A 23,152-nucleotide genomic window follows, 5' to 3' on the forward strand; every position below is an offset into this window, starting at 1 on the left:
GCGTGAGTGTACGAACCCCGACACGAAACCAGAACCGAGCCTGAACAAGACAGGAGTGCCGGGATCCGAACACCACGCAGAGGGTCTACTAAATGACAATGTAAATGTAAATGTATTGCATGCATGACTAGCATAGCTTTTAAAAAAACTATCAAATTTAAATATTCATTATATAATATAGGTATATATTTATACCATTTTTGTATTCTGCGTTTAATTGTCAAAATAACATTCAAATGAAAAATTTAAAAAGTTTTAAGTTAAAATTTTTTATTGTAATTTGTAGATTTTTTTTTGGCATTTTCACCTTTTTATTATGATAGCACAGATCAGAACTGACCGGAAGTGAAGTGGGAGAGAGATGAGGGGCGGGAGTCGGGATTCGAACTCGGGACGCTCGTAGTGCAATGGTGCTGACTTTTTATTGTCATTTAAATTTAATTTCAAGTTACATATTTATCATTTTTGCCACAACAGGTGTAGTTCATCACAAACTATGAACATGTTCCAGTAGCAGAACGCCTCCTAATGATTTATATTTATTCCAAAATAATAACTCAATGCAGTAACAATTTAAATGTTCAGCTATACCTTTTAATTAGTTTAATAGTTTTAACTTTTACCAATTTTTTTATTTTTCGGATCATCAGTCATCAAAGCTCGGTAAATATTGTTCACAGACATGGATGAGTACTCACTAAAAACTCCCACAGATCATGTTTCAAGCCGCTTCAAGACTTATTTTGACGTAACAAGGTGGCTAAATCTAAGTGTGTGAGTTGTTTACTTTTTTAAATTAGTTTTCCCATCAAAGTCATTATATTGTTCATTCAGACTGATTTGTGAACGCCCATCAATACAAGCGTTGAGCCAATCACAGACGAAGTAACCAGTCATATCCAATCACATGGTGATGAAGGCATTGCTTCCTCTCACATACCCCCCCCATTCTTCTTTTTTTATTGAACTTTCAAAATGACAAAATTCAACAGCAAGATCTTGACAGATTTCTCATATTTACACATTTTGTAAACACAAATTGAAATAATTTGAATAAAATTAAATTCTAACCCCCAGCAAACTCCTGGCATGCTATGGGGGGTCTGTTAAAACTCAGTGGGCTCAGGGGAGGCACGACAGACGTGTTTACCTGCTGGGCTCGCTGTCGTTTCTTTAGAAAACGAGTTATATGTTGTAATATTGGCGTTGTTATATTTTTGCACTACTAATTTTCTTCTCATTCAGTATTTTGATATTATGAGGAGACACTGCCTCCTTTGCCTTCTCAGAGAAAACGTATTAATCAGCATATACATCAACATTTATTTCAGTTTCATTGTTATCTGTTTTTAGAATTGAAAAAAAAAGTTAAGTTGTACTCAGTGTGTGCATGTAATTGCCTAGAAAGAAAAAAACAAGTGGCGTGTTATTATTTATTTTTTATTTGTATTTTTACTTTGAATCAGTTGTTGTCAAGGTGATATTTAGCGGATGACGTCACTCCACACAGGTGATTATGAGAGTGAAAAGTGAGTGTGCCTCTCTTTCTTTAAAATGAATAGCAAAGGCACTTTTAAACGTGATGTTTTGCTCTGTCTACATGTTCCGGTGTCGTCCTCTGGCGCCTGACTGCGGGACTGCGCTGTCGCAACGCACTACTCATCACGACACAGCAGAGAGAGACACCAACAACCGGCAAAACATCACTCTTCTTGCATTTCACACCTTAACCTCGCCTCAGAGAATGTTTGACAGAGACAGAGATCAAGACAAGACGGTCCTCGTGGGAAACATCCACAGCTGTGTGACGGAGGAGATTCTGTTCGAGCTGTTCCTGCAGGTGATCTTCATCTTCATCTTCATCATTCACCTGTTCAGTGGTTATTGATATGCATTGACAATAATTCTCTTGATAAATCTGTTTTTGCTGCACATGTTTCTTTAGTAGCTACGTTTACTGGCGTTTAGAGCATTATGTCAAAGAACTAATCATATTTTAATCATTGAATTACACAAGCTTTTGGGGTTTTGAAGTAACAAACTGATCTAAAAATGTATCAACATTTTAAAGAGTAATATCTGTTGGATACTTTTGTCTCCTGTAGAACTATAAAGGTTTTTATTTAGTCATTTGTTTGTTTGCTTGCTTATTTTTTTGTTTGTTGTATTTGCTTAAATGTAATTTATTATAGTTAGTTTATTATTATTATTGTTATTATTAGTAGTAGTATCTATCAATGTTTTATTTATTTATACTTGTCATTTATTATTGCTGTAATGTTATTTATTTCTTTGGTTATTATTATTATTATTATTATCATGACTTAAATTGGAATTTCCTAATTATATATATATATATATATTAGTGCTGTCAAATGATGGATCGCATCCAAAGTAATAGTTCTTGTTTACATAATACATGTATATTGTGTACTGTGTATATTTATTATGTATATATAAATACAAACATGTGCATGTATGCATTTAAGAAAATATGTTGTTTATATATTAAATATATTTATATAAAATATAAGAATATATATATATATATATATATATATATATAATTATTATTTTTTGTTATGTAATGTCATTTATAACGTTAATGGTTATTTATTTATGAGTTTTTTTTAATATATAGTTGTTATTATTATTATTATTATTTAAATTGTATGTGTTAGTGTTTATATTTAAAATATGTTATCTTATCTAAATATGAATGTAATATGTTTCTGTTTAAATGGGAAATGTGCGATCCTCTCCAAACCCGTATGTTTATATCTGATTCCCGTGCACCAGGCAGGTCCAGTAGACGAGGTGCGTATATTCAGAGAGGGACAGTATGGATGTGTTTATTATAAGCACGCTGAAGCTGTTCCCTACGCAGTCGCTCTTCTCAATGGAATCTGGCTCTATGGGCAGCCAATCAGGTTACGGCAGAGAGCCGGTGGGTAACTGTTAAAACGGGTGTTTAACATCCACAACAGCAGAATGCTTGTGCTGTGCTATTTTTAGATGGATGTTATCATAGAAATGAGGCGTTTGCATACCATATGGGGACGGGACTGATAGCCGACAGGTGTGTCATATTACAAAAACACTCCAATGCTTCTGTTTATGATAGTAAGCACTTATTCAGAGGTCAAAACTGGGGTCTTGCTTCCCCAGAGTACTTTAAATTCAGCCATCTCAATACTCTCCTCTTCTGTTGCTTTCAGGGTAATATTTTGCTCAAAAAGCATGAATAGATGAACACTTTAGTAAATATGATTTGGCACACACTACTTATAATATTGCACACTATTTAGAACTGATAGCATGATTTGGGACAGTGTTTCAAAGTGCTTTCTACTGAGGGTTTTATTCCTACCTGCAGGACAGATTCAGTTTATATTTATACATGCTCTACTGTTCAGAGGTTTGGGATCGGAAAGATTTGGTTTTTGAAAGGAATTATTACTTTTAATCAGTAAGTTTCATTAAACTGATCAAAAATACAGTGAAGAATGGACAATAAAGTTTAAATGGGTGCAAAATATTTCTGTTTAAATGCTTTTTTAAACTAATATTGAGCAGCACTGATAGTAATCAGGAATGTTTGTTGATCAGTAAATCAGTATATTATTATGATTTCTGAAGATCATGTGACACTGAAGACTGCAGTAATGATGCTGAAAATACAGCTGCAGATCACAGAAATACATTACAGTTTAACACATATTCACATAGAAAACAGCTGTGTTACATTATAATATTTCACTGCTTTACTGTATTTTTGATCAAATAAATGCAGCTTTGGTGAGCAGAAGAGACGTCTTCTTACTGACCCCAAACGTTTGAATGGTATTCTTTTTATAATAGAGAGTAATATTTAGCATTTTGAAATGCCATGTGGTGTGTTCATTATTTTTTAATTGTGTAACATTTATTTTAATTTTACAAATGCCATTATTTCCCATCGTTGTGTCCTGCAGTGCAGATGCTGTTTTTCTGAATGTAAATAGCAGTCCAGCTGTGGCGATCGATCCTAATGAAGCCTGCGGCTGGAGAGACATGGTAACATACGAGAAAATATAACTTAACATAAGAGACATAATAACATAACAGGGGAAAAAAACTATTATATATATATTCAGGTGCATCTAAAAAAATTAGAATATTGTGAAAAAGTAACCTATTTCAAAAAGTGAAACTTTCGTATATTCTAGATTCATTACATGTAAAGTAAAACATTTCAAAAGTATTTTTGTTTTAATTTTGATGATTAGAGCTTACAGCTCATGAAATTAGGTTAAAAAATAACTAGAAAATACAGCTAACTAACACAATAAAAACATGACAACATAATAAAAAGAGTTATCTTTTTTTGCAAATAAACTTCATATATATGTAAGAAAATATAGTAATGAAAAAAAAATATAATAATGATGAAAAAACAAACAAAAAAATATAATAATGATGAAAAAACAAACAAAAAATATAATAATGATGAAAAAACAAACAAAAAAATATAATAATGATGAAAAAACAAACAAAAAAATGTAATAATGATGAAAAAACAAAAACAAAAATATAATAATCAATAAACTTTCATTCCAAACAGAGCACACTTGGGGGAAAATAAGATTAAAAAACTAAATGAATGAATTTGTTGTCCTGCATAATAACTCCACAGGAATGTTTAATACAGCTCCAGATGTTGTGTATTTGTGTGTTAGGTATACGGCAGACGTCTGGACGCGTGCTTCTGTCCTCCTCTCCAGTGGTCCGTGTACTCTGGTCTCCAGTCTATGCACGAGAACGCATCTCTCCACAGACTGAGCTGTGCCAATGTAAGTTTAGAGAGTAAACGCTGAGAAAAATCAAAACCAAGTGTGCATCTTCTTTTATTGGCTCAGGTAGAATATAAAGAGCTGTACAGAGACTGTCCGCTGTAAACCTGTCAGTGCTCTAATAAAGCCTTCTGAATGCACACTACTGTTTCTGGAAATAGTGAAGCGCAAATCTGATGATCTGAAATGTTTTTTTGCAACTTCATCTTGCGTTCACATTCAGCAAGGCTTTGCGTCTCCGCTCTGGTGATTAGAACGTCAATAGAACAATGATTGATTGGTGCCTCATCTACAGTGACATTTTTATAGGAGCATAAAAGCTTAACGTCACATAAAATGTCACATTTATGCTGGATAGTAATTTATAGCTGTTTCTAACATCAAATGTTGACTCTTATTACCTCGACTAGCCTTCAGCCAAAACCTCTCCCTCTTTTGAATTATAACTAATATGATAAGATGCAATAAATATTACCTTCAGACTTTAGACTTAATAAATGTCTTCAAGTACAAGAGAATTGCAGTTGGTGCTGGTGTCAAAAAACATGTTTTAATGTTACAAAAGATTTCTATTTCAAATAAATGCTGAGCTATCTGTCAATCCAGAAAAATAAAATATCGGCAACTGTGTTCAACATTGATAATAATCAGAAATGTTTGTTGAGCAGTAAATCAGTATATTATTATGATTTCTGAAGATCATGTGACACTGAAGACTGGAGTAATGATGCTGGAAATACAGCTGCAGATCACAGAAATAAATTACAGTTTAACACATATTCACATAGAAAACAGCTGTTCTAAAGTGTAATAATATTTCACAATTTTTACTGTATTTTTAAACAAATAAATGCAGCCTGGATGAACAGGAGAGGCTTTTTTCAGAAACATTAATTAATATTACAGACCCAAACTTTTGAACAGGAGTGAACATATATATAAAAAAATAAATAAAAATCTAAAAATATATATAAATCTGTTTTACTGTATTTTTGAATAAAAAATAAGATGCTTTACAGAAAATGTGAAGTTTCATTATATTTAGGAGTAGGTTATTAGTGGTGACCGTGGCAGGAATGTACAGTAAAAATCACACAAGAAGTGTATTTGAGGATTCTTCCTGAAGGTTAAGGTGGGAGGACGGGTTAGTTTTCTCCGCACATGGTGATAACTTCATTCTGGAATATATCTAGATATCTAGAGGAATGATTTGACAGTGTGTAGAAATGATATTTAAAGCCCAAGCTTTTGAACATGATATTTTTGCTTCCTCTTGCGTTACTCCTTTTATTAATGCTTTCTGGAAATGCTGGTGAAATGGCACTTGGTTCTAATCAACAATATTAGTTGCTGTTCAATAAAAGTTTATTGCTAGGCTGTATAACAAGCACAGAAGTGTATTAGAAGCGGTGGAGCGCGGCGTCAGCTGTGAGTTTGCAGGTTTGAGTGTTATGAGTGCGATGTCCAGAAGAACGTGTGGTCTGTCGTCTGCGGAGCTGCTGCTCGCTACGCTTCTGCTTCTGCTGTTCGTGGTTTGTGTGGGACTCAGCGTCGTCACCTGGCTCGCTCTAGACAACACAGGTATGCATAGATGCAAACTCCTCACCTTTCAGTGACAACTCACTTTTTTCAGATCAAAATAGGTCACCTATGAGATTTGCTTAGATCCAATGAGAAAGTGTTTTTATGAGGCTGGAGGGGTCTTACAAGGGTAAATAATCAACTGGGGCCGGTTGCATAATCTGTTTAGACTAGTCTTAAAAAGTTAGTCATCTAATTTGTTTTCTTCAAGACTGGGTATTATGTTTTAAATTCAGTTATGAAAAGGTAGATTGGTCTTATTTGTATTGGAAAAGTAAGGCAGCTGCTAGTTGGTCAAACTAGGGGCTAAGTTCATGCAACTGAACCCTGGTTGTTTTATATAGTGTTTTCTTTACTCTCTACTTCAAAAGCTATGTCTAAAAAAGGTAACATTTGATGTATTTGAGGTCTGAGATGTGGGAACGGTGAAGAGAGAGAGGGCAAACATTTTGCATTTTAGGTCATCATTGCGGTCTAATCAGCCAATATTGTCTTTAATAGCCTGATTTTGACCAAATATATTCAATCTTGATTTTTGTAAAATGTGGCAACAAAATGTTGTTTGTGTGAAAATGACAGTTTTTGGACATATAAGGTAATAAACAATATTGTTAAAGTAACTACAAAAGAGCATGTAAAGCAAGCATCTTTGAAATAAATACTTGTGCTCCTAGAATATATATATTTTATTTATTTTTATTTATGAAACTTACATTCAAGTGTTTAAAAAAAGAATGCATGAAGCTAGAATAAAAGGTTTTGCTTACAAGCAGATATCCTGTTCTTTCTTTTGATGTTTTGTATGTTCAGATATTCATATAACAAATCATATACAAATTAATACCTAAATAGGGACATAGTAGTATACTTAAAGTATGATGTAAAGTTCACTTAAAGAAAACTTACCAGTATACTTGCAGTATAAAACTACTAAACTAGTAGTTTACTGAGACTATAGTTGAAGTACAAGCTAATAACATTGATGTAAACTAGTTGTGTACTCAAAGTTTACTACTGTTATACTTAAAGTATACTTACAAGTATACGTTTATATACTAGAAAGTGGGCTAATTTAGTCTCAAGGAGTATTGAGATATTACACTTACGAGTATACTACTAGTACACTGATATTTGTATAAAGTATACTTATATATATTTGAACTTTACTTAACAGTATACTTAATAAAATAAGCTTGAAGTATAGTACGTTCTGGTCTGCTGGAGGTGTGTGATGTTTCAGATGCTGGAGGAGAGCAGAGCGGCTCCGAGTTCAGCGGGATCCTCGTCATCTCTAACGGAAGCGTCTTCACCGAGGAGCTGCTGGACAAACACAGCACAGCGTTCAAAGCTCTGGCCTACGACAGCGAGCAGAAGGTACAGCTCAAACTATAATTCACCCAAGGTCAAGATCCTGTCATCATTTACTCAGCCTCATATCAGCCCAAACCTGTATGACGGACTTTATTCAGAGGAGCAGACAGTGAAAGTCATACTGTTTTTAGGATGAGTAAACATGACAGATTCTTCATTTTTGGGTGGACTGTTTCTTTAATTCATCGGATGAATCATGAAGCATGCCGAAACATGTTTGACTCGTTTTTACCTCTAAATCCAAAGAAAAGAAGACATTTTTGAACCAAAACAACAATTTTTTTTTGTTTTTGTTTTGACAACTATATGTTTTCTACGTTAGCGTTAGGAATATGAGAAATCCCCAGAAATGAATTTCCACATCATGGTACATGACACTACAGCCTATAAGAGAGAAACTATTACAATAATACTGTAGACATTGCTTTAAAATGTCAATGAGAATATACATTTATAATTTATTATATTATAACAACAATATTTGTTATTTTATTAGTGCTGTCAAACGATTAATCATACAAATACATTTTTTAAATTTCTATAATATATGTGTGCTGTGTATATTTATTATGCATATATGAACACACACATACAGTATATATATATATATATATATAGAAAATATTTACATGTATTTGTATGTCTATATTTATATTCGTATAATTTATATTATAAAAAATATTTAATAAATAAACAACATATTTTTCTTAAATATATACATGCATGTGTGTGTATTTATATATACATAATAAATATACACAGTACACATATATATATATATATATATATATATTTATTTATTTATTTATAAACAAAAACTTTTATTTTGGATGCGATTAATTATTTGACAGCACTATATTTTATAATTATATTATAATATTATGTATATGTATAATGATAATTTTGAGAATTAAATTGCATAATTGTCATGAAAATAATGTCCAAATTCAAATAGAAAAATAGTAAATTAATGATAAGCTTAATGTCGTAAATTATAATTTTACATTTTTTAAACCTATTTTCATGATGAAATCCTAATGATTGTAACGCATATCTTTTCATGCTGTAAGTTATTGACTAACTGATACGATCAGTATTATTATGTGATAATAATACATCAGTTTTCTCTGCAGATCAATGACGCTTACAGTCGTACGTCCCTTAAAGAGCAGTTCAGAAGCTCCAAGGTCAATCAATTCAGGTCAGACTTTATATATTAAAGCCTCTAAGCTAAAAACACAGCAAATAAGTTCATCTTTTTTAATATTTTGTCCATGCATTCAGGTTCTAGAAATGTGCTTTGAAATAAAAACTAACCAACAGCTGTGAGTTTGTGAAATCCTTCAGTGCAAAAAAAACAAACATTTTCTTAATGAGAATTTCTATTTTAGATATTTTTAAAACAAGGTAAATTTACTAGAGAGACACTCATTTATTTATTTATTTATTGTTTGTTTGTGTAGTTTAATGCATAAAAAAACATGGTATAAGGTTTATGCTTAAAAGTTCAGATCAGAAAAATAATGAAAGATGAATTCTCTCTAAAAGTCTTGTTATTTCTGCCGTTGCGTGTGAATGGTGTGTGTTCTCAGTGAAGGCAGCGTGGTTGTGTTTTTTGAGCTGGTCTTCCGAGGCGTTCTGGATCGGCAGACGGTTCAGGAGCAGTTAGTCGCTGGTTTACAGCAGGCTGAAGGTTCAGATGATGGACTCGTGATCGACATCGGCAGCGTGCAGGTCACAGGTAATGTCCTCAAGACATATCTATACTTTCATATCCATGGATTGTGTCTAAACATCTCCATATGAGATTTTAATAGTTCATTTAATAGACTTCATTTAATTTACGCAACTCTTAGTTTGGAGTGGTTTTCAGCTGATTTGATGCATTTCTAACTTCTACCCTCAGATAAACCAGCTACAGCCACAGCAGGAGCAGGTGAGACTTGCGGGAGGTTTTATTGCTCAATCTGAGGGACACGTCATGTCAGGGACAAAGTCTTGTTGCTTTGATTGTATTTAGAGAATAAAATCACATTATGATATAAATGTGGGATGGATGTGATATTATGGATCAAAAAGCTAAATATATATATTTTTAATAATTATTAAATTATAAATAATTAATTATTAATCATTTTAAAATGATTTAAAAAAAAATACTCAACATCAACACCAGCCCAACATTAAAAATCAACATCAAGATATTTGGTTAAAATGGATTTATTTGAATGGGAATGTGTGAAACTCCTTTTGTGTGTTACAATATTACAGTTTTTAATCTATTTATGAACGGAAAATAGGAGACTTCATTCAAAAACATTTCATTTTCATTGAGTGGTATTGTGTAGTTTATAATGTTTGTAAAAATGCCTGATTTGTTTAAAAAGTGAAGATGCTTGTACGTGTTGGTAATAGCGGTGCGTCTGCTGTCAGTCACTGCAGTGAAGTGTCCAGAAGGACAGAAGGCCTGTGCTGACGGAGCCGCATGTGTTCCTCCGTCTGACGTCTGTGACGGAGAACAGAGCTGTGCTGACGGCTCTGATGAGGAGCACTCTCTCTGCGGTACGTCCTCCAGACATTTTCACAACCTAACAAAAAATGTGCTTTTCACTGCGCCCAAAGTTTATGATCGCAGAATTGTTTTTATTGAACATTTATGGAGTGACAGAGTTTGTGGGAAAATAAATCATAAAAGTCATTTTTGTTAAAACTCATATAAATGTATGAGACGGCAAGGGCATGGGGTAAAAGGCACACGGTATTTATACAAATACTTCAGCTAAAATATATATATATTTGTTTTTAATAATGTAAGTTAATACTTAAAACAATCACTTTAGCAAAGTTAGTACTATTTTCTGCTTATCTTGAAAAAATAAAATAATTAGGTTTTGTTCAATAAAATATGTTAATATAAAACCTATATTTTAAAATACAGGAACAAAATCATCTAAAAAAGTAAAGATGCTGAAAGCATTGAAGGAGATCCCACAATAATTGAATATATATTTACAGTAGTAACAACAAATGATATTTTATTATGATATGATTAATATCGCGTATTTAAATATGATGGTTTCATTCTAAACATGTGATTATCTCTAATATATACACCCAACATATATGATATTTACCATCTGAATCTAACCATGTCATGTCAACAAATGGAAAAGTCAGCATCTATTAATTATCATGTTAATTACTGCACCTTTAGCCCCAACAGCAGGGGCGCTTTTTACCCCAAATATCATACTTTTACATACCCTTTCATTATTTAAAAACTGTTGCTTTAATTATCTTAAACAAAATAAAAAATGCATTTAAAATATATGCATTTATTTTAGCGATTCTCATTTGCTACTTAAATCTACATTTGAAAAAACATCAAATATTAGATGAAGTAAGCTCAGAATCACGATCGCGTCAAAGATCAGACAAATATACGCCTGCATCTTGAAAAGCGGATGTTTTGGAAAGAGCTGAGCCACGTTTTTCTGGCACCTAGTGGTTTAGATGAAAATAATAGGCGCCTTTTCCCTATATATTTATACACAATATTAGAGTTTTTGAGATGCATTTATTGTGATGCATAAAGTGTCTTTCATGTGATATAGCAACAGAGTGTGACGGTCAGTTTCTTCTGCTCGGTCCGACCGGATCCTTCCACTCCACAAACTTTCCCGAGGTCTATGATAGTCCCACAGACTGCCGATGGATCATACGGTAATATGATCATCACACAATCTCAAAACTCTTTCATACTTTATTATGTCTTTCAATTCAAAAACACATTTAATACAATTATACAAGTGAATTTTTCCTTTGAAGACAATATTTTTTTTTACCAATAGTTATTCCTTATTTTTCCTTCTACTTTCTCTTGTTCTCTTTTTTTATTTACCAAACAGATAAATAATAATAATTTGACAATAACAATTACATACATAAACACTTTTACATATGAAAAATAGGGCAAAGAATATTAAAAAATTTAATAAAATACAGAACAGTCACATATTCATATCAAAACTCTTATAACACTAATTCCCTTTAAACATCAATTGATAATAATATTAAATAAAATGGTAAATAAATTGAAAAAGGAGGGAGGATTATGTAAAGTGTAATTCATATAATATGTATAATATGTATACTCTGATTTTAGAGGTGCCCATAACTTTTCAAAATGTATAATTTAACTTTTAATTTCGTATATGATATCCTTTTCATGTACTTTAGAAACTAAATCGAACCAATTCTTGCCTTCTCCAAAATTTTGTATCTTTATTATATTATCTTCTATTACCTGAATGACTTCTTTCCAGAATTTTTTGCAAACTTTACAAGTATAGCATATATGAGTGTAATGAGCTTTAAGTTCAGCACAACTTCTCCAACATCCTGAAAATTAATGAATGTATTTGGAAGATATTTCTGGTGTTATAAAATATAATTTGACACACAGAGTGACTGAGGGCTTGGCCGTCAAAATAGTCTTCCACTCTTTCCATACGGAGCAGGACATCGACGTTCTGAGGCTGTACGAGGGCACAGGCCCCACGAAAACACTGACACGTGAGATCCACTGTACAACCCTTGTATTACGAGAAGTGTTGGGCTTCTGAAGTCTTCACTTCAGCTTTCTCTTTCAGACTCCGTCTCAGGTGCATCACCTGGACACATTTGGCTCTTATCTCATGAAGCCACTGTTGAGTTTTTCGCAGACTACAGCAACAGCCTTCAAGGATTCAACGCCACTTACACGGCAGAGAACGTCAAAGATCTCTCTAGTGGGTGTTGAGTTCAGCTAATTCTGAAAATACTATACTGCCATTGAATCCGTTTATAGAGTGCTCTACTTTATTCACAGGCATATAGAGTGCTGTAGCGACGAGCGTTGTGGTTTTATTGCAGAAAATAAGCTCTGCACTGCAAAAAATTATTTTCTTAATTAGTATTTTTGTATATCTAAAAACTCTTCAATCAAGATGCATTTACTTGAAATCATATGAGATATTATGTCTTATTTTCTGAAAAAAAAGTTTTTAATACAAGCAAAAATATCTGCCAATAGGGCAAGAAGAATAATCTTGTTCAGCCTTTGAATTAAGATTATTTTCTTTTGTTTTTAGAAAACAAGACATAATATCTTAAATCTTTGTACTTCTCAAGTAAATGCATCTTGATTGAAGAATTTTTAGATATTTATACTAGAAAACAAGACAAAAATACTAAGAAAATTTTTTGCAGTGTGTGGCCAGTTTATGGCTCTTAAAAGATCATCTTCACAAATGCGCACAGCCTGAAGCTTTTCAAGAAGTGGAAAGTAATCTGAAAGTTGTACAGTTTGAGTTAGATTCTCATTCAGAAAACCTGAAGTGCAAAAATGCCAAATTTGATCATATTCAGAGTTATAACGTCAAGTTTTTATTGAATGCTGTGGTCTTTGGTAGATGAAGAGAAGATAAACTGTTCCTTTGAAGAGAACTTCTGTCTCTGGAGGCAAGATTTTGATGACGATGGTGACTGGTTACGAGCACAAGGCGCTAATCTCCCACCCGACACCGGCCCAAGCTTTGATCACACGACCGGAGACCAATCAGGTGCCATTTCTTCTTCTTCTTCCGCTCTGGAAATCTGTGGCAGCTCCGAACCGTATGGTAAAATGTAACAGATAGAGGACAGTCTCAACATTAACCATAGCAAATTTGAAGTCTCTAACTCAAAAACTCTAGCACCAGCTTAAATTTGCACTCATGTTTATGCTAATGACTTTTTGAAAAAATATTTTTTTCCTCTGAAGGATCGATTTTTGACATTTTGAATAAAAAAAACATTTTTTCAACTCCTCCTACCCTATTGCTCCAATTTTTACAAAAACGAGCCAGATCATCTTCAGAGCATGCTGACTAAAAGTCATGGAATTCAAGTTGAGTATTCAAACAGTTCTTGAATAGCACGGGAACGAATTTGGCGAAAAGCATGCCAAAGCGGAGGTGAGGCTATATCTCCACAATGCTTATTGAGACCAAACTTGGAGTGTGTTATAATATCCATGACCTGAGGCTACCTGCACAGTTTCGGCGCAGCGCCACCTAGTGATCAGCAGATATAAAAAATTGCTATTTTTGCTTATAAATTCTGAATGGTTTGACCAAAAATTACAAGACTGGCCTCATAAAGGGTTAGTTCACCCAAAAATGAAAATTAGTCCATGTTTCTCCAACCCTCAAGGCATCCTAGGTGTTTGTAGTCCAAAAGACGTAAAATAAAGTGCACTAATCCATAAAAAAACCTGCGGAAAAAGTGTTTATTACGTTGGAAATATAGATATTTTTCTTACAAAAACGCATGGATTCACTAAAGGAGCCTTTATTCATCCCCCGGAGCCATGTGAGGCAAGTTTTATTACGGATGCTCACACTTTATTTGACGTGTTTTGGACTGACCCACTGACTGCAATGATAGAGTTTAGAAGAGCTAGGACAATTTTTTAATATAACTTTGATTGAATTTGTCTGAAAGAAGAAAGTTATATACACCTAGGATGCCTTGAGGGTGAGTAAATAACAGCATCATTTTCATTTTTGGGTGAACTAACCTTTTAAGTTTCAGTGCGCCATACAGGTTAGGTAAGGTTAGGTTAGGTTACTTTATTCATACCCGCAGGTAAATTTGTCTTGCAGTAAATGACAATGACAACCATCCATGACACAAATTCAAGCACATTTAAAAAAAAAAAAACAAACAAAAAAAAACATAAGACATAATAAAACATAATAAGTAATATAAATATACCCAAAACTCCCCCATCCTACAGCTTATTTAACACAGTTAAAACAGCAGGAACAAAGCTATTTTTATGTCGCTTTGTTTTACACCTCGGAATTAAAAACCTCCGTCCAGAAGGAAGAAGCTGAAACTCACTGTGCAAAGGGTGGGATTCATCATTTAAAATAGAAGTAGCCATTCGTTGCAACTGTCTGGTATACAACGAAGTTGGATCCAACTGTGACTCACCCACCAAACGCCTCGACCATTTAACTATCTGGTTTAGAGAATTTCTTGCTTTTAAAGATGTAAGTCGCTTTGGATAAAAGCGTCTGCTAAATGCATGAATGGAAATGTATTTATGATTTTTCAGATATTTTGACTAAAATCTATTTTTGCAGTTTAATGCTCGCTGCTTTGCTTGCCTCTTAACTCCAGCATGCAGCTATATTTGATTAATTATTGCTCTTATTTATACGATTTGCATACCTGATGTACTGTAACGAACATAGGTATTTATCTCATAGGGTACTACATTGTGACCCCTCGGACCCCTGGAAGCTGGAATAAAAAAATCCGTATATACAGTCTTCCTCTGACTCCTACAAAGGAATCAGTGTGTCTGCAATTCTGGTTAGTTTTTCTCCCCGCGGTAACATTTGGAAAAATTCAGCTTATTTGTGTACATTGTATGAAAATGACTATAAATGCAAATTAAGATGATAAAATGCTAGAAGTAATCAAGTATGTGTACATCTCTTGTGAAGAAGTATTGTATGTGCATTTTAAATCTTAAAGCACATTTTAAAAACGTACTTGCATATAATATTTATGAGTATATATTGGAGAAGGCATGCTTTTTTTGAGCCATAAGACTAAAGTTCAGCTAGTTTCATATAAATTTATCTATAACACAATTTCATTTAATTGTAAATATGTCTGAAAATATTACACACAGTTCCCATTTCAGTGCTCTTCTCAAGTGTGCTGTTGTGTGCTCCGCTGTAAGCTGTTTGTCCCTGTGCTCTTTGAGGTATCACATGTTTGGCAAGGAGGTTTGGCGTCTGACGGTCACGGCACAGCAAGGCTCATCCGTCACGGTCCTCTTCCAGAAAGAAGGGAACTATGGTGACAACTGGAACTATGGTCAAGCCACGCTTAACATCACTGCTGAGGCTGTGGTCAGCTCACGTACAAACAGGCTTAAAGGGATAGTTCACCCAAAAAATGAAAATTCTGTCATTAATTACTCTCCCTCATGTCGTTTCAAACCTGTAAAACCTGTAAGACTTCGCAAAATTACCGTTGAACCACTGATGTCACGTGGATTATTTTAACGATCTCCTTGCTACGTTTCTGAGCCTTGATCGTGTTAGGATCCTTGCTGTCTATGAGAGTCAGAGCGCTCGCTGATATCATCAGAAATATCTTAATTTGTGTTCCGAAGATGAACGAAGGTCTTACAGGTTTGGAACGACATGAGGGCGAGTAATTAATGACAGAATTTTCATTTTTGGGTGAACTATCCCTTTGAATTTCATAACATAAGATGCTCAGAAGGTCTTTAACAGCTGTTTGGTTGGTCTCAGGTGGTGTTTGAAGCACAGAAGCGGGCAGGATTTCTGAATGACATTGCTCTGGATGATATCAGTGTAGCGCCTGGTTCTTGTGGAGTGGCCCCTCCGGAGCCGACCCCGGTCCCTCCTCCCACCACTCCTCCTCTCATACCAGGTGAGCGATTATACCTGCTGCAGTCATTATATTAGCACAAGATTTCAAAGGAGTCGTGTTCATGTGATGAGCTTGAATGATTAATCATAGAGGATTGTGGGGGACCGTTTGACCTGTATGAATCCAACTCCACATTCAGCTCTCCAAACTACCCCAACGGCTACGGACACAAAGCTTCATGTGAGTCCTAAACCCAGCATATTAACTTTCAGCCGTGATCATTAAGAATGCAGAACAATTTATGGAAGATTCTAAACAATAACGGAAAACTGCACCTGCTAATATGATATTTCTTTTATTATTATGGTTGATGTTGCTCAGGTGTGTGGACTTTACATGCTAAGGAAGGACAGAATATCCAGCTGCATTTTCAAGATGTTGCTTTAGAGATGAATTATGATGTTTTGGAAATTCGAGATGGAGCGACGCCCTATTCAGATTTGCTAGGTGACTTTTGCATATATTTACAGAATGCATCTATATTATAGATAATGGGGGGATATTAATAAATGTGTGTGTGTGTGTGTGTGTGTGTGTGTGTGTGTGTGTTGTATGGTTGGTAAGATTTTTTTTTTTTTAAAGACGTCTCTTCTGCTCAAGGCTGTATTTATTTGATCACAAATACAGTAATAAAATAGTGAAATATTATTAGAATGTAAAACAGCTGTTTTCTATGTGAATATGTGTTAAACTGTAATTTATTTCTGTGATCTGCAGCTGTATTTTCAGCATCATTACTGCAGTCTTCAGTGTCACATGATCTTCAGAAATCATAATAATATACTGATTTACTGATCAACAAACATTTCTGATTATTATTAATGTTGAACACAGTTGTGCTGCACAATATTTTGTGGAAACTGATACATTTTATTTTTCAGGATTCACAGATGAATAGAAAGTTCAAAAGAACAGCATTTTTTAAAATAGAAATCTTTTGCAACATTATAAAGTCTTTACTTTCACTTTTGATCAATTTAATGCTGAATAAAAATATAAATTTCTTTAAAAACAAATGACTGACCTCAGTATGTTCATATTCACATACTTTTAATAATAATTGTAATATTTCATTGACCACACAGATGATTTTTACTTTTGCATAATGTTAAAGTTTATTAGCACAGAATGTACATGAGTAATGTGTGTTTTGGTCATTGAAGGTGTCCTGACTGGGGATCGTTCCTTCCCGGATCTGTTTTCCACGAGCTCTCAGATGACAGTCATGCTTTTCACGGATGTGTCGGGCAACGACAGAGGCTTTCTAGCTAACTTTAGCACAGGCCTTAACCTCGGTCAACCAGGTGTGTCTTCTGCTGTGCATTATATCAGCATAATCTCATAGAGACGGCTTAAGAAATGATATAAACCTCTGGTCGATATGCAGATCCGTGCCCCAGCGGTCAGTTTCAGTGCAGCACAGGAGTGTGTGTGTCCAGCTCAGGTGTGTGTGACGGAGCAGAAGACTGCACTGATGGCTCTGATGAAGCTGACTGTGGTGAGAAAACAATCTGATCCACAGCAAACCCTAACCAATCCAATCACGCCGTTCATGCGACTGATCACAGGCTGTGCTGTGTTTTAGTGCATATAATCAAAGATAACGTCACTGCAACTGAACGACTGAGACTTCAGGTCCAGGATCATCTGTACACGGTTTGTGCTGAAGACTGGATCTCTCAGCTCTCGCTCTTCTTCTGCCGCTACCTGGGCTACAGGTAACCACTTAACCACTGAAGACAGTGAGAATATGATCATATTCAGCCTGCAAAGCCTGACACGTGACATAATAGTCAAAAATGAATACAAAAAAAAGTAATTATTTATTGAACCTTTAGACAAAAATATGTAAAAAAAAAAAAAAAAAAAAAGGATGCATGTGTTTTGTTGAGTAGCACATTTGATTCATCAGGATTATATGTCTCATGAGAATATGTGCTCGTGCATGAGGAAAGAACAACTCAGTCTTATTTAGAGGCTCAAACTGAACTGATACCTACATATAATGATAAACATCAGTCATCACTCCAGTACACTGATAAAAATGATTTTGTGCTGAAGTAAATACTACAGAAAAACTCATTTCTACATTAATTTAGTTCAGGCAAGAATATAAAAAAAGGGCAAATTCAATATTAGTACTCAGTTTAAGCTTGTAGAATTTAAAGTTTGAACTTATAAGTATATTTTACTTGGAATTGTTTGTTATATTTACAAAGATTAAGTAAATATCAAAGTCATGATCCTGTTGTTCCCATCATGCACTTGGGCATGAATAATTAATAAGGTGAAATTGTTTTTGGTGTTTTTGAGATGTATTTACAGTGTTTTATGGTTGCTTCTGTTGTTAGCTTCAGTAACTTGCTGTTTAGTGACATCTGGAGATTATTACTCAAAATGACCCATTCATACTCGGGTCTATTCACTGTGTATCATGTGCCAAGTATTCATATCTCTGTGTTCATTCAGTTAATAACTATATGGAGTAAACTTATTACCTTTTAAAGAATAACAAGCTGTCTACTTGTTTACATACGTGATTTTAACTTAACCACATGCTTTATAGGCATTTTGTCAGTATTTGCAATACTCTTTTTCTTTAGAAGTGGACTTTGTAACTTGCAATTGAGTTTATATCAGAATTGCAAGAAATAAAAGAATTGTGAGCTAAAAATAATGTCCTTTTATAAATAGTGCATTTAGTGGCAGAAAGGCTTCCAAACAAAGGGAAGTAGTCGATTGTGAACAAATTTTTGATCTTAATGATAATCTAAAGGCTTTAGAAATGTGTGTATTAAATATGAAACAGTAGCTTTGTAGGGTAAAGCTTAAAATAGTTAGCTTAAAATAATAGGGGAAAAGTGTGATGTTTGTTGATGTCTGTAGGTCCGGAGATGCCTGGTTCTCCAGCATTACGGATGGAGATGCTCCCTTTACTACTGTAAGTGTGAACACTAACGGCTCTCTGGATCTGAAACACAGGTAATCACTAAAATAATACATTTTATGGGAAAAAAAACTCTTTTTATTGGGCTATAAAATCTCATTTCAGATTCTTTTGTGTGTTTTTAAAGTGATACGTGCCTCAGCGAGAAGATCGTGTCGCTGCACTGCAACAATCAGCGTAAGTTTGATTATCATTCACAAAAAATCAGCAGAAATACAACATCACATTTACATTCAGTCATTTAGGAGACGCTTTTATCCAAAGCCACTTATAAATGAGGACAATAGAAGCAATCAAAACCAACAAAAGAGCAATAAAATGCAAGTGCTATGACAAGTCTCAGTTAGCCTAATGCAGTACACGTTGGTTATTATATATATATATATATATATATATATATATATATATATATATATATATATATATATGCATACACACACACACATATATATATATATTTATACTGTAAAAAAACAAAAGTTGAGAAAACTTAAAAGTTTAAGGCTGCCAGCTTCAGAAGATTTTCTCAACTTTTAGATTTTTTACAGTAAATAATATAATATACATGCAACATCTTTTGTTGTTTACAGCATGTGGTGCCCGTAAAGTCCCCTTAAAAAGAGAGACTAGCGTGGAAACAGACGGAAACAAAGCGGGCCGAGTGGTGGGTGGACAGGACGCCCAGAAAGGGGCGTGGCCATGGATAGTGTCTCTGCACTGGTTGGGCGGTCATGTGTGCGGAGCCAGTTTGATTGACAGGGATTGGCTGATCACAGCCGCACACTGTGTTTATGGGTAAGCAGTGTATACTGTCACTGTCAGTGTTGGGGGTAATGCTTTACAAGTAACGTGAGTTACCTAATCAGATTACTTTAAGTAACTAGTAAAGTAACACATTACTTTTTAATTTACAAGAAAATATCTGAGTTACTTTTTCAAATTAGTAACGCCGGTTACTTTGTTTCTCATGTCTTGACTGACAGCTCTGGGGTTGCCATGTTGAGAGAAATCAGAAATACAGAGGCGTTGTGTGTGAACATGATCTTACTGTAGTTCTAGACTAAACGGAAACATGCATTAATTCATCTCACTTACAAAAACAATTCAGTATTCCTCAAAATGATTTACATTTATGCATTTAGCAGATGCTTTTATCCAAAGCAACTTACAGTGCATTCAGGCTATTTTTATTATTAGTATGTTTTAAATTATGGTATAGATTAAAACAGCGAAATGCAAACTCAGAATATGACGCAAACCTGCAATAATTAAATATGTTAATTCAATTCAATTTCAATTAAATTTTCACTTTATTGTTGGAATTTCTTCCAAACATTGTCTCACATCCCATAGCGTTTCCAGTCTAACATTAATTCACAGCAGTACACATTACACAATACACACACACACACACACACACACACACACAAAAGTACACATCCATCTGCAGTGCAAAAAGTAAATAACACAAATAACCTTTATGTATTTAATCCCATTCTATTAACCAATGTCTTTGCTGCTGACCTTTGATGAGCCAATTTAACCATAATAATAAGCAAAAATGACTTTAGATAAACTAACATTTGTGCTTCTTTGGGTTTTTTTTATTGCTAAGGAGTGTTGACCTTTCTCCTGTATTCTACTGTACAGTCATGAATTTACTTTTCCTTCAGCCTGAAGCGAAACCCATTCATTTCACTCTTTGGTGTGAAAGTGCTTTTTCATTTGTTAAAAATAGAACGTTTTATATTAAAAACAAACAAACAAACAAGCCCTGGCCAGATTTAAAAAGTAACGCAAAAGTAACACAATGCACTACCTTCCATAAAAAGTAACTAAGTAACGTAATTAGTTACTTTTTTAGAGCGTATGCAATATTGTAATGCATTACTTTTAAAAGTATCTTTCCCCAACACTGGTCAGTGTAAAACACAAAGAAGCGCTGAGAGACTGAACGAGGGTTTGATCCTGTAGAAAGAACGTGCACCTGTCAAACTGGGCGGCGGTGCTGGGTCTTCACTCTCAGTTCGGCTCGGATACCTCCAGCAGACAAACACATCAGATCGACCGCGTGATCATGCACCAGCGCTATAACAAGAGGACCAAGGAGTCGGACTTCGCTCTGATGCACTTACAGACGCCGGCCAACTTCACAGGTACGCAGGCAAAACTTTAGTTGTATTTTACTGTTTTTCATTTTATAGGCATGCTAAAGGTATATATGTGTCCTGCAGCACAAAAGCAGTCATGAGTAACACAGGTATATCTGTAGCAATAGACAACAATGCATTGTTTGGCTCAAAATTATACATTTCTCTTTTATGACAAAAATCATTAGGATATTAAGATCATGTTCCATGAAGATATTTAGTAAATTTCCTATCATAAATATATCAAAACTTAATTTTTGATTAGTAATATGCATTGCTAAGAACTTAATTTGAACAACTTTAAAGGAGATTTTCTCAATATTTAGATTTTTTTGCACCCTCAGATTCCAGATTTTCTAATATTGTCCTATCCTAACAAACCATACATCAATGGAAAGATCATTTATTCAGCTTTCAGATGATGTCTAAATCTCAATTTTAAAAAAATGTATGCTTATGACTGGTTTTGTGGTCCAGGGTCACATATATGTAATTTTTTTGTTTGTTTCCAATACAACGACGGTCTTGGACGTTATGCTGAACCTATTGATGTGGATGTAGCTTCGTGCGAAAGTTTTCAGTCATGAATGCCATTGTGGTCAAACTTTACACTAACATTCAACAGATTTATTTGTTTCAAAGAAATCAATCCTTTTATTCTGCAAGGATGCATTAAATTGAAAGTGACAGAGATTTATAATATTGCAAAAGATTTCTATTTCAAATAAATGCTGAACTTTCTCTTCATCTGTGAATCCTGAAAAATACAAATGTATCACGGTTTCCACAGAAATATTGAGCAGCACAACTGTGTTCAACATTGATAATAATCAGAAATGTTTGTTGAGCAGTAAATCAGTATATTATTATGATTTCTGAAGATCATGTGACACTGAAGACTGCAGTAATGATGCTGAAAATACAGCTTTGATCAATTAAATATGCTAAAATAGAAAACAGTTGTTTAAAATGCAATATTAGACTTCTTGCAATATTAAAGAAATGCTTTTAAATGGTAGTGTATATAGCATGCAGGCTACGTTTTCTTCCATGATTTACTCCTGTGCAATTAATATGCAGCTTCATTTACTGAGTAATTATTTGCATAAAGAAAATCATCCCTTTATGATGTTGTGATGTTATTTTCATGACATTTAAATACTTTTTCCCTTTAGATTCTGGGTGCAATCTGACCTGAACATTTCTTTGTGGGATTGATTTTGAACATTTTTAAGTGTACTGATTTGTGTATAATAAGAAATGATCTGCCAAGCATTAAAAAGAAAATGTAACCCATAGAAGTGGATTATTATCTTCCAGATTACGTCCAGCCCATCTGTCTACCAGATCCTGGAGCTGAGATTGAAGAAGGGAGAAAGTGTTTTATTGCTGGCTGGGGACTGACGGCTGAAGATGGTCAGATAGACACAAACACATCTGTGCATGCAAAGTTTTTCTGAAGCAAACAGAGACTCGAGTCTGTAATATTTCTGTGTGTTGTTGATCTGTAGACCCCAGAGCCGATGTGTTACAGGAAGCCTCTGTGCCGATTTTAAGCAACAAGCAGTGCCAGGAATGGCTGCCGGAGTACAACATCACCGAGCGAATGCTGTGCGCCGGCTTCGCTGAAGGAGGAGTGGACTCCTGTCAGGTGTGGACTGCACACTTACACAGCTTTGTCCAAATACCCACACTTGACCACTTATATGATGTATGAATGTGTGTATGTGTGTGTGTGTGTGTGGTTGTGTGTGTACGTGTGTGTGTGT

At 34.3% G+C, this 23,152-nt stretch overlaps 1 protein-coding gene across 1 annotated transcript in view; it reads left to right on the forward strand.

Moving 5' to 3' along the window:
• The first annotated feature begins 1,711 nt into the window (after positions 1–1,711).
• Positions 1,712–23,152, forward strand: part of tmprss15 (transmembrane serine protease 15) — a 22,210-nt gene continuing 769 nt past the window's right edge. Inside the window, exons 1-26 of the mRNA XM_079394278.1 lie at positions 1,712–1,840; positions 2,800–2,947; positions 4,719–4,832; positions 7,654–7,787; positions 8,918–8,985; positions 9,377–9,525; positions 9,691–9,720; positions 10,200–10,346; positions 11,399–11,507; positions 12,250–12,359; positions 12,437–12,574; positions 13,238–13,387; positions 15,083–15,188; positions 15,589–15,736; positions 16,145–16,286; positions 16,377–16,466; positions 16,608–16,733; positions 17,450–17,590; positions 17,674–17,784; positions 17,872–18,004; positions 19,173–19,268; positions 19,361–19,410; positions 19,824–20,028; positions 21,208–21,389; positions 22,704–22,799; positions 22,895–23,034. Of these exons, the coding sequence (XP_079250404.1) occupies positions 1,745–1,840; positions 2,800–2,947; positions 4,719–4,832; positions 7,654–7,787; positions 8,918–8,985; positions 9,377–9,525; positions 9,691–9,720; positions 10,200–10,346; positions 11,399–11,507; positions 12,250–12,359; positions 12,437–12,574; positions 13,238–13,387; positions 15,083–15,188; positions 15,589–15,736; positions 16,145–16,286; positions 16,377–16,466; positions 16,608–16,733; positions 17,450–17,590; positions 17,674–17,784; positions 17,872–18,004; positions 19,173–19,268; positions 19,361–19,410; positions 19,824–20,028; positions 21,208–21,389; positions 22,704–22,799; positions 22,895–23,034 (3,159 nt within the window). The 5' untranslated portion in view covers positions 1,712–1,744. The remainder of the gene's footprint in view (positions 1,841–2,799; positions 2,948–4,718; positions 4,833–7,653; positions 7,788–8,917; positions 8,986–9,376; positions 9,526–9,690; positions 9,721–10,199; positions 10,347–11,398; positions 11,508–12,249; positions 12,360–12,436; positions 12,575–13,237; positions 13,388–15,082; positions 15,189–15,588; positions 15,737–16,144; positions 16,287–16,376; positions 16,467–16,607; positions 16,734–17,449; positions 17,591–17,673; positions 17,785–17,871; positions 18,005–19,172; positions 19,269–19,360; positions 19,411–19,823; positions 20,029–21,207; positions 21,390–22,703; positions 22,800–22,894; positions 23,035–23,152) is intronic.

The sequence above is a fragment of the Barbus barbus genome (assembly GCF_936440315.1).
Source record: "Barbus barbus genome assembly, chromosome: 36".
NCBI lineage: Eukaryota > Metazoa > Chordata > Actinopteri > Cypriniformes > Cyprinidae > Barbus > Barbus barbus.